A 17426-nucleotide genomic window follows, 5' to 3' on the forward strand; every position below is an offset into this window, starting at 1 on the left:
AGCAATTGTTTTAAGTCAAAGATTAAAAGAACTATATAAATTGCTGCAGTTTGGTTATAAAAGCAGTATAAAACCGAAAATCCAAAAAGCACTTGTATATATTCTTAATCGTCCAGGAGATTTAACCCCAAAGTTTGCTAGGTTACCTAAACTTTTGCAGCTTTGCTAATAGGTCATATTTTGAACAGGTGATGTTTCTCAAATGATTTGCTTCTTCCGGAGCAAAAGATCCTGAACTAAGAATAGATTCAGTATTAATGTGTTTTGGTTTGGATGAGCAGAGATTGGACTAAATAGTCTAAATTTGATACATGACAGATGTGTAAGTATTCAAAACGGCTAATTGTAGGCCAATAAATGGTTGAAAGTGGTTCAATCCTATTATAAATGTTTAATATCAAACATTTTTCTTTAAATGTTTGACAAGCTATTAAAATAAAATGTTTGCATATTTAGAACCAAGTGATTACTAATATTTTTGCTTCCTTTTATACAGTTATTTTACTGTTAATATTCTTTCTAATGTATTGTTACAGTATTTTATGCAAGAAACTGTTTGTCTAAAAACTTTTACATTAAAAATGTCCATTTTTGTAGGTATTAAAGGAAGATGTACACGATATTTGTCTGCCTGTGCAGGTTTCCAAATGTATGTTGATGGCACGGTTTTCTATGTAGCTATTAAGGATGTTGCGTTTGTTTCAGCTGTTGCTGTGATTGGAGTCAACATGGTTTAAAAAGCCACGTCTGACTGTTAGTTTGGTTTTGGTCTAGAGCTCGATTTTTAACCTAACAATCATGATATTCGTCTAAAGCTCAGTTGGCAATTCATCAAAAAGGTCTCACAACTGAGATGTTTTGGTGTTATGTTTTCTGTTTTTAGGTTGTTGTCACTAATGTTTTTTTATTCATTAGAAGCCGGTCTAATTAAAAAAAAAAAAAAAAAAAAAGTTGAATGAGGCCTGGGACACCTGCATGAAGGACTATAGCCTTTCACGTGATGCATCTATTCTACCACTGAACCCCACAATTCTCACCCAAATTTGACAAAAATGACACATTTAAAAAAAGGGTACAAAGGCCTTGGGCTCCAGACTAATTACACAGTCCTTATATTTTGCGCTGTGGATATTTTCATGCTTTAAATTTCTGTGTAACCTCTCCATCACAAGCAACACCTAAAACAGTCAAGTTACTGGAGATAATATGTAATCGGGTGATTAAGAGGTTGGTTTAAAAAAGAAAAAGATTTTGATTAGGAAATCTATTCGATCACATTTATAGTTATGTTCTTAGGAAGCTGAATATAATGACCTTTTGAAAATGTAATTAAGTTTTTAAGTGAACCTATTTTTAGCCTCTTGCTTAATGATTGCTGCAGATGGGTACCAGCCCTTCCACAACCCTGCACGGTTAAGCAGGTATGGATGATAAATGATGCTGATATTGCAGGGGTCCACGGCTACTTTATGGCACAGTCCAGTGGGAATTGTAAGGTGGCTTATAAAACGTCCCTGGCACACACAGCCTTAATGTTGGCAGTCAGCATGGGGGACTTCCTCTCTGCAGAATAAAAAAATAATCTTATCGAACATCCTTTTAGAACAATAATGCATTATTTTTCTAAAGGAGCAGCCATGAATGATTGCAACCGATTTTTTTTTTTAAATCCAAACTAATACTATTGCATTTAGTATTTATTGTTTTGTATTGTAGGGTCTTATTTAGGCTAGCATTATGTTTTTAACTTGTATTTGTATTTTACATAACGTGTTACATTGTTTTTTGTGTAATCATAAGACCAACTGGGGACAGACATTGCAAACTGGCTATAAATTTAAACTTGTGTCACAAATGATGAGATGTCTCTATTAACCAAAACTAATAAATGAAATGAACATGTCTACAATGATTATACACAATATAAACACTGATACTACGTAGGGTTAGGGTTATATGTGTGACCAGGGACAAAAACGCTTATAATTTCTTTTTTTCTAATTTAATAACTTTTAATTACAACACATTAGTCTATTTTTTTTAAATGACTTCTTCGTGACTTCATCAGGTTTTGGTTGTTTTTATAGTTGACTAAAAAGATAATGGAATTGTTAATTTTACACTCTCACTCTTAACAGAAAGTCTGGTATGTATTTTAAACCCTACGAGTATTTTTAAAATATGTGAATACATACGTACCCAATTGAGAATGTAATCTCAGGTTAGATTATAAATGCTAATAATTTAAAAGAACTCTGTTTTGTGTGTGTGTGTGTGTGTGTGTGTGCGCGCGCGCGCGCGCTGAGCCGGGCCAAATGAATCGGATCCCAGAGTATTGTCGGAATTCCCATCGCTAACGTGGGCTCCTCAGCTCAAGACAGGGCGGTGCCAACGATGCACGTCAAACAAACTACACACCAGCCTGCGCATGCTGCCAACCTATTGGCTCTCACAAATTCCACGTGGTACGCCAACGTCATCCCATTGGTCGAAATGCAAGGCAGCAGGTTTGGATGTCGGAAAACGGCTTTGTAGTCGTAAATTGCTCACGTTGCTGCTGCTGCTGGCTGCTCTGTTCCACTCGCGTTCAAGTGTCCCTACCTGTGGCCGTGGACAGCTGTCATGGACCGCATTAAAGATGGCTGGTTTACGGAGTCCTGCGCGATGTGGCCGGGGCAGGCAATGAGCCTGCAGGTGGAGGAGGTGCTCTACCACAAGAAGTCCAAATTCCAAGATGTTATGGTTTTCAAGAGGTGAGTGCTGTGGCTTCCCATCCGTGGCTAATAGCTGCTAGCTCCAGCCAGCACTGATTGAGAAACCCGTAGCTCGAGCCACGTAGCCGGCAATGTACCTTTGAGCTTTCCCACGCATTGACACACACGGATGTTTAGAAATGTAATCGGATCTTAGGTGGGGTTCATCAGCTCAGTGGAACATTGCGCACCATAAATCATCTCTTGCATGTTTTCATTTGGCTGTGCTCTCTCTCCCCACGCCAGTAAAACGTACGGAAACGTGTTGGTGCTGGACGGGGTGATCCAGTGCACGGAGAGGGACGAGTTCGCCTATCAGGAAATGATCGCCAACCTCCCTCTGCGCAGCCACCCGGGCCCCAAGAAGGTACCTCCCTCCGGCACGAGTCGATTCATTCCCACAGGTTCGCGTGTCACGACAGAACCGCGTCACTCAGCCGGCCGTCTTTCTGTTCCTCCAGGTGCTGATCATCGGCGGGGGAGACGGCGGAGTGCTGAGGGAGGTGGTGAAGCATCCGCTGGTGGAGTCGGCGGTTCTCTGTGAGATCGATGAGGTGGGGATGTGTTGAACTGTACTCTCCTCCAGTCACATTCCCAACTCAAACTGCTGTTTATTAGATTATTTTGTGCAATTTTTGAGTGTAAAGACGAAATTAAAGGCAAAAGGATGCTTTGCTTTAGATTCTTTTACCACGCTTAAAATCTGAAAAGTGTGTGGTACATGTCCATTCAACAACCCTAGTTGACCAAAGTCTAATTTTTCCTCTGCAGAGAGGCAGCAACTCTGTGAAGGACGCAGAGATTTGTCAGCTGATTTAAAAAAAAAAAAATAAAAAATCTCTCCTGTGCAGGATGTCATTGAGGTGTCAAAGAAGTACCTCCCAGGTATGGCCAAAGGGTTTTTCAGTCCCAAGCTCACCCTCCATGTTGGCGACGGCTTTGAATTCATGAAGAAGAACCAGGATGCCTTTGACATCATTATAACCGACTCCTCGGATCCAGTTGGTGGGTGCCGGTTCCTCCCGTCCTTGTTTCCCCTCCACGTTTGTAGGGTGGAGCCTGATTTCGGGTTTGCCGTTTTTTTTTTTGTGCCACAGGTCCCGCAGAGAGCCTGTTCAAGGAGTCCTACTACCAGCTAATGAAAGCGGCGTTGAGAAGCGGCGGCATCCTTTGCTCCCAGGGTAAGCGCGCGTTCATTAAAGAACCTCCAAGTTCGACGCATTGTCGTGGAATTGACACCAAGACAAACTAGCATATACTTGCGAAGTGGAAGGTAGAGAATACAACCTTTTTTTTTTTCTTTTATATAAATACAAATCCAAGAAAGTGGAAGGGATTTCTAGCTTTCTAGTTTCTTTCTAAATTTCTAACTAGTAGGTAGAGTCCAGCTGTGTGTAATTTTAGTTTTGATATGAGTGCAGAAGATCTTAGTAGGTTCCTTAAAGGAAGCCACTTCCCTTTATAAGAATAGCAGAAGAAAGGAAAGCCACAAGCAATGCCATTTTGCCTCAAGCCTGGTAGAAAGCAGCAAGTTTTTGGTCTACACACAAAATGCTACATGTGGCTGAATACCAACAGCCCTATGTTGAAACGTGGGGGTGGCAGCGTCATGCTGTGGGAATGGCTTATTCAGGGACAGGGAAGCTGAACAGAGTTGTTGAGAACGGGAATGTAGCTGAAAACAAGCCATCGGTGGGAGAAATAAAAACCTTTAGAGGTGGCCCAAAGATTTGAAGCGAGGGAGGATGTTCAGCTTCCAGCAAGACAAAACATCCAGCCAGAATCAAAACATGTTCATGTCCGGATGGCCTGGTCCTGGATCCGGCTCAGAGTCTGTCAGGAGTTGGAAATTTGTTGTTCAGACTGCTTGCAGGCAGAGATTTCCGACTCTGGATCTTCAAAGCTGGTGAAGGCATAGCCAGATTATTATTATTTAGAGCTTTTTACAACATTTAAAAAACAATAAGATTTTTCACCCACTTTGCAGCTTTGAGCTGCTTTTTGTAACATCTAATCTTGAAAACATGCACTGAAGTGTTTTTGGGTTTGCGGTTATATTAAGAACAAATTAGAAAAAGCTGAAGGAGTATGAGTACTTTTTTTTTTTTTTGGAAGTTTACTGTTTCTTATTTTGTAATTAGTCTTGGGACTACAGCTGGGAAACATGTTGGCTTTCATTCCCTTTTGCTTATTATTATTTATTTTTTTCCAGGAGAGTGTCAGTGGCTCCACTTGGAGCTGATAAAGGAGATGCAGACCTTCTGCAAGACGCTTTTCCCCGTGGTGGACTACGCTTACAGCACGATCCCAACTTATCCCAGCGGCCAAATCGGGTTTATGCTCTGCAGTAAAAATCCTGTAAGCGGGCCTCTCGGTTCCTGTTTGCCATTACCTCGTACATTCTTACTGTAGTGTTGTTCTTTAACACACTAACCCTTTGACTTTCAGGAGACAAACTTCAGGGAACCAGTGAAGGCGCTCACTAAAGAAGAAATGGAAAGTATGAACCTTAAATATTACAACCCTGATATTCACAAAGCATCCTTCATCCTGCCTGAATTTGCCAGAAAGGTACGTTCAATAATCACTTATGCAGTAGCGTGAGTGTCGTGCTCTTGAACTTTTGCCCATTTTGTGAATATAACAAGCTTTTTTTTACTTTATTGGGATTTATGCAACACATCTTAGATCTTTCACTGTTCTAATGCGTATGTGTTTTGATCTGAGCCATTAAACTGTGTCCCTGGCTCTGTGTTTAACATCAAACATCAGAGGTTTACCTCTGTCCCAGTCTCAGTCCACCGTGTTTCATTGAGTACGTTGACGTTTTGCATGTTGCCCAGAAAGTTCAATACGGAACCAGAGGACATTTTTCCACGTTAGTTGGGTGTCCTGGCTTTTGATAGATTGCAAACTTGACTGTTTTCAGTCTGCTTTAAATTTATCCAGAATAGGGCTGTACGATTTTGCCAAAAATCAAAATTGCTATATAGTTTAACTATAATTGTGATTTTATTTAGACTTTTCTCTGCATTAATCACCAGCAACAAAATGGCATGGAGATAAAGATGTTTGTAAACAAGGACTATTTAAAACAAGAAATTTAACTGTTTTTATTAATCAGAATATTATTATTCAAGAGAATGGTTTGTTGAGTTGGACTTTTTATTGTGCAAAGTGAAACCAACAAACAAGTCAATATATTAAACAGTTTTACCACTAATTAATGCTATGGTGAGATTCCTGAAAGTTTCTGGTAGAAAAGTATGATTATATGAACTCTAAAACAAATTATAAAATTTGATTATCTCACTGCTGCAACTCTCTTCCCTACCATGTGGAGGCAGACCCACTTTAAACACATTACCCACACCTAAAGGACGTGTTTGATCCATTGATTGTTACATAGGCAAAAATTGCAGACCACTGTGATTTGGATTTTGTTTTTTTGTTTTTTATTTATTTTTTATTGTGATTGCCGTATTTCTCAGACTTTAAGGCGCACTTACAATCCTTATATGTTCTCAAAAATTGATGGTGGACCGTTAGGGTTATATATGATTACTGGCTGATTTTTATGTGGTACAATGCGCTCAAAAATCTATTAAAATGTGTAAGTATGACCTTGGTAAGCATTGAAGCCCCTCGGCTCAATGGATATCGGGAGCACTACGGTAAACTGTGTCACTACCTGATCGGACCCCTGAGCTGTTCTGTTCTCACTGACAGGTGGGAGCCTGCTGGAAAAGAAACGGCTCTAGGTGCTCAGCTAGTTAATCACACATTTTTACTATCCGTTTCACCGCTTCGTCCCGCTGGTAGAAAGTGTGGGAATTGTAGGAATTTGCCACAAGAAATGTAGGCAACAGTACGCTAGACTATGTAGGCTAAAACGTCCAGGGAGAGCCAGAGCAGAGTCCACCAAACTCAATTTATTAGCCTGCCCTACTCCAGAACCACATCCCTGACCTGAGATTAAATGAGACAGCTGGACTATATTTACTAGTTAGATGACTTCTAAAAGTTATTGATAGGATTACATTGTATTTAGTGTTTTAATGGTAACCTGACCAGCCAGAATGATGTTTAGCACTCTAGTTCTGCACAACATCCATCTGGGACTGCTCCTAGTGAATCTGTTTGGGGAAAGAAGGGAATTTCATCAGAAATCTCTGAGCTGATTGGACGAAACGACACCTAGTGCCCACCTACCAAAGATTGGTTTTAGCCCATCACAGTATCAAATTAAAACGTAAGCAGCAGCTGCTACGAGAAACCACAAGAAGATAAGATAGTCAAGGTGCTTCTTGCGTCTTTCTTCTATGAAAGAAGAAATTGTGGATTCTGACCAATTAGATGTGGTAGCAGCAGCTACACGTGTGTCCTCCTGCACTGCCATGTTTATAGGGATGGGCATCATTAAGGATTTATCGATACTACAACTCTTAACAATACTCTTTATCGATCTGTATTTTAGTGGTACGACTATCAATACTTTTTTTAATCAAACAAAAGGGTAAAAAAATAAAATCATGATTACTGATCACAATAAAAACATATAAATTACTGTATAAATTAAAAAGGCTAAAATACTATATTGAATAAAAAGTATCTTTTAGGAGAGAGAAATTACATTGACAAGACAAAAAATAATTAAAAGAACTCTAAATAGGCTCAAAACAAAAAAAAAAAAACACACTATAAAGTAATTTCAAGTATTAAATAACATTTTACCTGAATACAAACTACATTTATACATTTTCTATATTATCAATTTGAACCAAAAGATAGCAGTGGCACCCACAGTGCATGAGCTGAATAAATGAGATGATGTGTGAATCAGTTACAGGGAGGGATCTGTTTAAGTGTAACGGTTTCAGAGAAATAAAAATACCATTACCCGTTAAAGATTTGTTATATATTTACGTCCAGCTTTGTAATCCAGTGGAAGCTTTGCTCATGCGTGACTCATTTTCAATGGGAAACAGACTTCAAGCTGAGTTTGCTGCTGCAGTACGGCGACACTGACTGACTGAGCGCCCGTCAGAGCTTCCAAAGCAGTATGGGCTCACAGCTGATGGTTTGCTGAAGAGACGGTAAACTCAGAGCAATCAGTGCTTTTACTTGTTGCCAAAGTCTCAAACACAAAAATTCACTAGATCCACTGCTTGTCACTTTTGAATAAAAGTCACTAAAGCGGTCTGAAAAGTTGCTAAATAGTTGTCAACAGTCAGTGTTGATGAATGAAAGCGAGGCGAACATGTGAGAGCAGAATGTTAGCCCATCCCATCAGTCCACTCACCTTAAACCTCAATACTGCGACGTGATTGGCTCGAATCGTTTTTGGTTCGAATGCAAAGGTTAAAGCCTGAGCGGTTCAAGATGTATTTGTTTGTGAAGACAAATACCACGAGAATTTATCTTGCAGGCAGGGTTAGTATAATGGAGGCTGACGATCAATTTAATTTCACTTTACAGGTATTTACTGCTCAGTATTGGTTCAACGTACAAAGTCAATGAATGGCGTTATGTGAAAAAGTTCAATGTGTATGAATTCTTTTTAAAGGCGTATTTTTGGGACTTTGGTCGAGTTGTTACTTTTGACTGAGGTTTTCTTTTTCTAATGTTTAACAGGTACTCACTGAGGCATGACCTGCGCCAGCAGACGTGTTCCTCCTCTGCCAACGCTACAAAAAATAAATAAATACCATTGTTCCATGACGTATCCACCTCTTCAACATGGGTCACTGTCACGCAAGAGAAATCACCTGCTGGGAACCTGCTGGATTACTACCCTATCAGTGTTCCTCTCCTTCAGTCTTACGAACTCTTAATGTTGCTTTTTGTTTTATTTTTACTCTGGTTGATGTCCAATCATATTTTATTAGAGCAGTTGAATGGCCTGGACTGACAGACCATTGTGATAAAATTCTGACCTCATTCTTCAACTGTGTACTGTCTGACCCGGTGGGTTACAAACCATATGGATCTATAATCTGTGTACTTGGGAAGCACATCTGTTTTTCCACGTTCTTTGTTTTGTTATTTGTGTGTGCTCATTAAAAAATATGCAGCGTCCATATATCATGTCTGGGCATTCAGGCCACCCATCATCAAGTTACACAAGAAGCCTCTAGTGCCTGACATTAGTGCTGTGCTATGGACAAAAGACCCTGTAGCATCCTACACTGAAGCTGTAAGGTCGGTGTTGGAGAAATTTTAGAGTATTACAAACTTAAGATAAAACGGATGTGTAGCTTTCAACATCAGTTAAAAATAAAGCTGTTCTGTTATGATAGAAAAAGAAAAGAACAATGTAATAAAAGTTTGTAATTTCAAGAGATAGAAACCTTTTAAGACTAAATTCATTCTACTATTTTAGTCTGGAGGATTGGGTATTTAACTTTAATAGGATGGCTGCTTTTGTAGTAAACCTGTACTCTATTGCAAGATGCTAATCTCTCTCCATGTGGAAATCTTTAACTGAGTCAAAATGATCTTTGTTGAGCCTTGGAGTTGTATATGAGTATTCAATTTGTTTTTATAAGAGCTATGAACTGTAATAAATTAGTAACACAAACCTAGGTGTGTTGTTTTGATTCTTTCCTAAGGTCATTAAAAAACACCTCTTTAGCACCAAGGTTGAGTCTTCTTCATGTGTAAAGGCATCTCAATAAATTAGAATATCAGTAAAAAGTTAGTTTGGTATTTCAGTTCAAAAAAGTGAGACTTCATTACAGAGCTGCTGTTTATAAGTATACAGGTGCTGGTCAAATAATTAAAAAATCATAAAGATTTTTTATTTTTTCAGTAATTCCATTCAAAAAGTGAAACGTTTATTCATTCATTACACACAGATTGATATACTTCAAGTGTTTATTTCTTTTAATTTTGATGATTTTAACTGACGCCCTATGGAAACTTGTCAGAAAATTTGAATATTGTGAAAAAGTCCAATATTGAAGACACCTGGTGCCACATACTAATTAACTCAAAACACCCGCAAAGGCCTTTAAATGGTCTCTGTCTATTTTTGTAGGCCATGCGATCATGGGGAAGACTTCTGACTTAACAGTTGTGCAAAAGACGTCCACTGACACCTTGCACAAGGAAGGCAAAACACAAGAGGTGAAGAGGCTGGCTGTTCACAGAGCTCTGGGTCCCAGCACATTAATAAGTGAAGGGAAGGAAAAGATGTAGTAGAATAAAGTGTACAAGCTATAGGGATCTGAATCCTATTATTCATAAAGCACATTAAAAAAAACATTCTTGACCAAAGTGCTGTACATATCAATAACACTAAAAATAAAAGAAAACAAAAATGCACAGCTGACCCATGAGGGGGAAAAACAACTTGAGCTGTATTGAAGCCGAAGGAAAAAAGTTTTTAAAAATGGGTTAAAATAAGACAGCGAAGTGCCTGCCTAACACACAGCGGTAACCTTTTCCACAACATAGAAGCTGCAACCGCAAAAAGGCCCATCACCTCTGAGCTTCAGCCTCGACCTTGGAATGACCAGGAGCAGCTGATCAGCCGTCCGAGAGATAGTCTGGAGCAAGGCCCTTTAAGGATTTAAAAACAAATACAATAATTTTAAAATAATTTATGTAGCAGAGAGCCAGTGAAGAGCAACCAGAACAGGAGTGATGTGCTCATGCCTGTGAGGTCGTGTTAAAAGACGTGCTGTTGCATTTTGGACAAGCTCAAGGTGGCTGAGAGCAGCCTGTCTGACACCAAAATACAGAGCATTGCGATAGGACACAAAGTAATAAAAGCTCAAATGACCTTCAAAATCGTGTGTAGAAAGAACTTATTTAATTTGGCAACTTGTCTGAGTTGAAAAAAGCTTGTTTTTACCACTGAACTTATTTGAGCATTAAATGTAATATCACCATCTAGTTTCACTCCCAAACTAGTGACAGTGGATCTCGCATAAGGAGACAAGGAGCCAATGTTCAAATCATGAACATCACAAGAGTCATTCGAGTCGAAACGTAGGACCTCTGTCTTCTTTTCGTTAAAACTTCAAAAATTGAATGCCCTCCATCTGAGTTTTGACTTCCTCCAGACATTTCAGCAGCATATGAATGGAGTTTTGATCCTAAGTAAAGGTAAGTAAACGTGGCAGTCATCTGCATAACAGGACATACCAAATTTAAGAAAAATAGAACCCAAGAGCAGGAGACATAACGAAAAAAGTAGGGACCCAATATCGACCCCTGCGGATGACCGCACCCTAGGCTTGTGAAACAAAACCTATTCAAAATTGTGGGGGAGATTCAAAAAGAGTGGACTGCAGCTGGAGTCGGTGCTTCAGGAACCACCACGCACAGGCGTATGCAAGACATGGTTTCCAGCTGTTGAATTCCTTGTTTCAAGCCAGCCTTGAACAAGAGACAGCGTCAGGAGCTTCTCGCCTGGCTAAAGACACAAAGGACTGGACTGCTGCACAAATGCTGCTGGTGTTGGTCCACTGTGTTTTCTGAGGTCCAAGGTCAACGCAGCCGTCTACCAGGAAGTTTTGGAGTACTTCACGCTCCCTGCTGCTGACCAACTTTATGGATATGCAGATTTCATTTCCCAACAGGACTTGACACCTGCACACAGTGCCAAAGCTACCAGCACCTGGTTTAAGGACCATGGTATCGCTCTTCTGAATTGGCCAGCAAATTCCACCTTAACCCCATAGAAAATCTGTGGGATATTGTGAAGAGGAAGGTGCAATACGGCAGATCTAACAATGCAGAAGAGCTGAAGGCCTCTATCAGAGCAACCTGGGCTGTCATAACACCTGAGCAGTGCCACAGACTGATGGACTCCATGCCACGCCGCATTGATGCACTAATCCTGGGGAAAGGAGCCCCAACTAAGTATTGAGTGCTGTACTTTTAAATTGGCCAACATTTGTGGAAATCTTTTTTTTTTTGTATTGGTCTTAAGTAATATTCAAATTTTCTGAGATACTGAATTTGGGGTTTTCATTAGTTGTTGGTTATAATAATTTAAATGAGAAAAAAAAATAAACACTTGAAATATATCAGTCTATGTGTAATTAATGACTGTAATATACACATGTCAGTTTAAATGGAATTACTGAAAATCAACTTTTTCATGATATGCTAATTATATGACCAACACCTGTATTAATGGAAATTGAGTGGAAGACAAGGTGTTTGCTGCCTTATTCCTTGTATTAATCCAGTCTTGAATCAGAGATGTCAGGTAGCACACTTGGGCTAAGGAAGAAAAAAATGACTAGACTCTTGCACAGTATTTTTAAGATGAATGGGAATTTTGCATTTCTTTTGGTTACAGAGGTTCTGGAGGAAGAGAGGAGAGACACAGAGAAGAAGGTGTTTAGTCAGATGAGACTATACTTGAAAAAGCATCGGTTCTATAGTGTTTACAACACAACGCTGCATATCTTCCGTATTTTTGCTGTGGAGAGTTTGTTCTCTTCCGCCATCATCTCTTAGCGTAGCAGCATCATAGTCAGAGACTTGAAAAAGCTCAATAAGCTGCTAAAGAAGGCTGTTTTGGGTACTGCTCTGGGACCTCTGGAGAAGATGGCGCTTAATAAAATGGAAAACCCTGAGCATCTTCTTCAGGAGACTGTCATGTAGCATCTTGAGTCAGAGAATTGTTTAGATCTGATGCAACACTGACCATAACATGAGATCCTCCCTGCCCACAGCCACCACCATCTACAGTGAGTCTAAAGAAACTTGAGTAACTGGAGTTACGACATTTAATTTCCCTTCGGTATAAATAGAGTATATTTTATTGTAATCGTACTGTTTTCCATCAAAAAAACAACAACAACAATAATGTTCACATTTCCCTTTTAAATAAAAAATAAATAACCTTTTGATGATATTCTCATTTACCGGTGTATTAATTAATTAAATACGTACTGAATATTCAGCTGCCAGAAGGTGGCGCCTTTGAATCTGTTCTGGATAAATCTGCTGCAGCTCTTGTGGTGGTAAAAAAAAAACAAAAAAACATAAAAATAATATAGTATATACAGTGCCTTTAGTCAAATCAATTCGTCCAGAAATGATTTGACTTGCGTTTGAAAGGGCCCTGGGCAACATTAAATTGCTCTTTCTATGTTGTTGTGGTGTCAGGTGTGGCTGTAACACAGTTGCTGCTCAGTTACGTGAACCTCAGCGACCGCCGTGGAAAACGTCAGCCTTCACTAGTTTTTCTATTACAATTTGACGATGCTGAAACAAAACATTATTGCTATGCTCCTTTCTAAGGGTGCTTCAATCGTGGTCCTCTCAGATGCACAGCGATTCTCCACACAGCTCTCTCCCAATATGAACGAGGCCTCTGTTTGATGCTTTTTTTGAAAATACGGTTAAGAAAAAGTTGGAGAACTCCTCCATTTGTTTTGCACGACTATTCCCAGTGCGTCTAGCTGGAGGTTTGAGGACTCACCTGGATTACAAACCATAAGGAGGAACTTTGTGTTCAACAATCCTCTACAGACAGTTGTTGAGTGGATCTGTGGTGCACACAGAGCTCATGTTGCAAAAATAGAGGCATCAATCCCATTAATGCTGTCTGGGAGCACCTATAGCCCATCATCTTACTGACGTCTCCGCGCTGTTTGAAGTCTTTTTGCGAGCTTAACTCCACATTTCCCAAAGGCAGCGAAGTGGGTCTTTGTGGCTTCTTCAAACACACTGAATCGTCAATACCGTAACAGTTTCAACAAGTCAGCTAATCTTCGGACAAGGCTCCGGGGAGGGTTGAGATCAGAGGAAAATATCCCAACAGGCTGTTGTGAAAGCATGACCAGCCCATCTGAGCATTTCAGTCAAGGCACTCTGGAAGACAAGCAGTCCATGTTTCCTGCCGGTGGCACTTCTCCAGCAAGTCCTGCAAACATCGTTAATTGTGCTTCTTTTTAAAAAAAAAATAATAATAATCAAGTCTCTGAGACAGATACAGGTTTCTCAATATTTCTCCAGATTAAAATATACCTGATATTGAATGTTTCAATCTGCTTCACACAATCAGTTTCTGTGTGTTTACTTTCTATATCATGATATGTGAGGATGTGAAATGAAACAATATCATTACTATTGAGAAAAAAAGAACCTTGTGTCAAGAGACTGGGAGCAAGCAAATAGGTCTGGATACCTATTAGCAAACAAAATCTTGATTTACTGTCTTGCAGAACGCATACAATTTTAAAATCAAGTTCAGGCCAATATTTTAGATGTATTTCCTGTGGAATTTTTTTATTTTTATTTTAAAACCCTTGGGATAACTGAGTTCACTAACCTCTAGATCCTCCATCCATCGTCTATACTTGCTTATCCTTGCAGGATCATGGGGCCTATATCTCTAGCTGCAACCTTTAGTGAGTGGTTCATAAAGTGTTTCCAATAAATACCCCCTCACTAAACACCAAACATTTACAAATGCCACTGGATTCAAAAGACATTTAGAAACAGCTTTACAAGAAAATCTCACCTTTTTATGTTCATTATGTTTAGTCACAAACTAAGGAAGACATTCCTTCTTAATTTGCACTGTGGGTCCAAAGTAAAAATGCCAAAGTTAAAAAAATGAAAAGAACGGTCTTCCTAATTCAGTTTTCCAAGGAGGGGGAAGGAGTGATATTTCTCACCAACCACAGGCAGAAATCCAACACTCTTATTTCTTTAACGTAAAAGCTGTGTTTCTGCTGTTCTTACAGAAATCGGTTTGTTTAGGCCCATTGGGTCAAACGCTGTGACCCAGTTTGTTGGGATAGAGAAGAGAATGCCACAGCCTCGTCTTTCTTCAAAAAAGAAACCGTCATTTTGAAATGTGCAAGGGCTTGATCCGACTTCACTTCTTCCTCAGGATCAAATAAGAATTGGTAAGATGGTAAAGTTACGTTGTATTAGAATTTCAACAGCAGTTAACAAAAAACTTTGCTAGCTATGCCCAGCAGTCAGACATTGACCCAAGCAGTTTGGGCATTAGGTCAATATAGTTAGGTAGTATTTGATAGAGGTGGGAATTTTGAGTAGGATTTTTGTCATCCAAATTCTGCTTTGTGAATAAAAGATGTATTAGTGTACATCGTAGCCAACTTGTCAGCCACTGACTCTTGGAGAAACTGAGTAAAGGCCAATGTATCCTTGCTTTCCCGTTGATCCTCCCTCAGTGTCTTGGCAGCAGTAATCAAGCTCCCCAGTATAAATGTTTACTGGGTTTCTTCAGTCAGGTTCTCCTGTTGTTGCCACCAGCCACTACAGGATTTCCATCTTTTCAGTAAACGCTGCGTGTTTTCACTTGTCTGCATGTGAGACCTCAACTTCACCTGCTGACAGCACCAAAATACCACATGCTGCTCTGACAACTACCAGCCATAGGGTTCAATAAGTAGCTACTGAACAATCTGGGCAAATATATTGAGAAGATTTTTATCTGTTCAGCCCATTAATCATTTACATAATGATTAAAAAACAATCAAAATAAGACAAATTAACCAGCCCCCTCACTGTAAAAATGATTTGCTGACTGAACTTGACTCAGCCTAGTTTACCTCTGGTTTGACTGAGTTAAGTTAAATCGTTTTTTACAGTGCTCCGACTAAATAAACTGTTCCAGGGTTTATTAATTTAAAAACGACTGTGGAGTCCTCTCAGCTTTTGGGCTTCAACCTTGTAATATGAGTGTCTCAAAAAAAATTTAGAGCTTTCATTATTCAATGAAATGAATGTATTCAATTAGATCCTGGTAATTCTGAAGCTCTTTTCCACTACTTCTGCTGTGGAAAAGAAAACTGCACACAATGTGGTGAAATATCACAAAGCCATGTGTAATCTGTGAGAGTAGAATGGGTCAGATTTCCTTAAAAACACCAAGATTTTTGTTTGTAAAAAAAAAAAAAAAAAAAGAGGTACATTTTCAGTCATCAGAGAATGAAAAAACTGTTTTACGTAATTGTACTTGTTTTTTGGTAAATTAATAAGATTGTCAGTTTTTTTTTCAAAAGGCTATTAATTAGTCAATAGCAGGTAGCCTGTGTAAAAAAAACAAAAAACAGTTACCTGTTTGTTTATAGTATTAACTACAGCTAAAGACGTGTAAGGGTTTGTTTAAAGCGACTAAGTCTTACTTCATTTGAGGTGCACTGCTTTCAGGTCCCAGTCACTGGGAGTGTCAGACGGGTCAATTGTAATTAAAAAGGTGTCAAAGAGAACCATGGAGGGAGGATGACAGGAATCAGACGTTGCCTTAAGTTAAATGTCAATCACCAGGGAAGGCTAAATGAAGTCGTGGTCTGTTCTTTAACATAATCCATGGCTTCAGCAAGGAAACTATTTTATTTTAAACGTGAAGCACATTAAAAATGAAGAAAGGTTTTTTTTTTTGAAAACCCCATCAAAGCCATCATTGGAAATTATTGAAAATTATTACTCGTTTTTGGCGAAACAACATAAAAATTTATATCTGTCCACCTAGAATCGTATCCCACTGATGTAAACATTTTTAGTTTGACGTGTTTTATATTGCTAAAGTCAACTAAAGTGCAAGGCAAACTTTACTAACAACCAGTGTATTTACATTTTGAACAAGCTCATGCTTTTAGTTATAATGGTCTCGTGCTGCTTTGCAGCTTCACGACCTGGGCAACTTGCTGTAATTGAGAGGGCAATGTTAGTTTGGATCTTTTTTTTTTTTCCTCTTAATGAATTCAATTATCATATGAAAACTGATTTTTATATTTACTTGGATTAACATTTTTGTGATCGGAAACATTTAAAGGCGACCGTTTACGAAGCTATCCTTTTTTTGCCCTTTTTTGTAATTCTATTTTGGTTTCTACTGCTTCTAGAAACAGTCCTTCAAAAACCCATCCAGCCGTTTTTTTTTTTGTTTTTGTTTTTTTGCTAATTACTAAATGTTTTATTGATGTCTAAAATTAGTCGTTTCAAAAACCTCCCTATTATTGCGTCACAGTCGATGGGCATCGTTGCCTCACCTGACAAATCAAGCGAAGCTCCTCCCACGTTTACTGTGCAGGTGTTGTAAAATGGAAAGACCAAAAGTGACGCACCAAGGGAAAACCAGGAGCAAGTCGGCAGGGCACAAACAGAGAAAAACATTGCATTTCTGAGAAAATAGTGATTTTCGCTTCATTGCAAAATGTTCTTGTCAAAGCTTGTCAGTGCTTTAAATGACCGTTTCAGAGGTTATAAACCAGTAGACTTTGTGTTTAAACTCGGCCTGTTTTCAGCTTACAATCTAACCGACCGGGATCTGCACGTTGGGGAGGGGACACCTATGGCTCATTTATATACTTCCTTTGTTTGGACCCACGCAGACATTTGCGCACTGCACCTTTTTTTTTAAAACATCTTTGAGATGATCAGTTTCTGGTAAAAGCTGGTTTCAACCCAGTGACGTTGTTTTCTCTACGCAGATGCTCGCGTTACAGAAAACGCCACAGTTTGTCAAAAGGGTGAACTTCCAAAACGTTTCCATTTGTTGCATCCTGACCTCTTCATCTCCCCTCCTCTTTTTTTTTTTTTTTGTGCTCACGTACTGACACCCCCAACAGCACGCACACACACACACACACACACACACCCTCCGTCATACACCCACCAGCCTCTACGTCAGTTGCAGACAGGGGTGGAGGGCGAACTATAAAAGAG

The 17426-nt window shown here is 39.3% G+C and overlaps 1 protein-coding gene across 1 annotated transcript; it reads left to right on the forward strand.

Annotated features, from left to right (window-relative positions):
- The first annotated feature begins 2522 nt into the window (after positions 1-2522).
- Positions 2523-9337, forward strand: srm (spermidine synthase). Its single transcript, XM_012873480.3, has 8 exons — positions 2523-2753; positions 3000-3120; positions 3215-3307; positions 3605-3758; positions 3851-3934; positions 4966-5111; positions 5202-5324; positions 8388-9337. Exons 1-8 carry the CDS (start codon positions 2623-2625, stop codon positions 8403-8405), a joined length of 870 nt encoding a protein of 289 aa, XP_012728934.1. The 5' UTR covers positions 2523-2622; the 3' UTR covers positions 8406-9337.
- Positions 9338-17426: the final 8089 nt, after the last annotated feature.

This window comes from Fundulus heteroclitus, chromosome 1 (genome assembly GCF_011125445.2).
Source record: "Fundulus heteroclitus isolate FHET01 chromosome 1, MU-UCD_Fhet_4.1, whole genome shotgun sequence".
NCBI lineage: Eukaryota > Metazoa > Chordata > Actinopteri > Cyprinodontiformes > Fundulidae > Fundulus > Fundulus heteroclitus.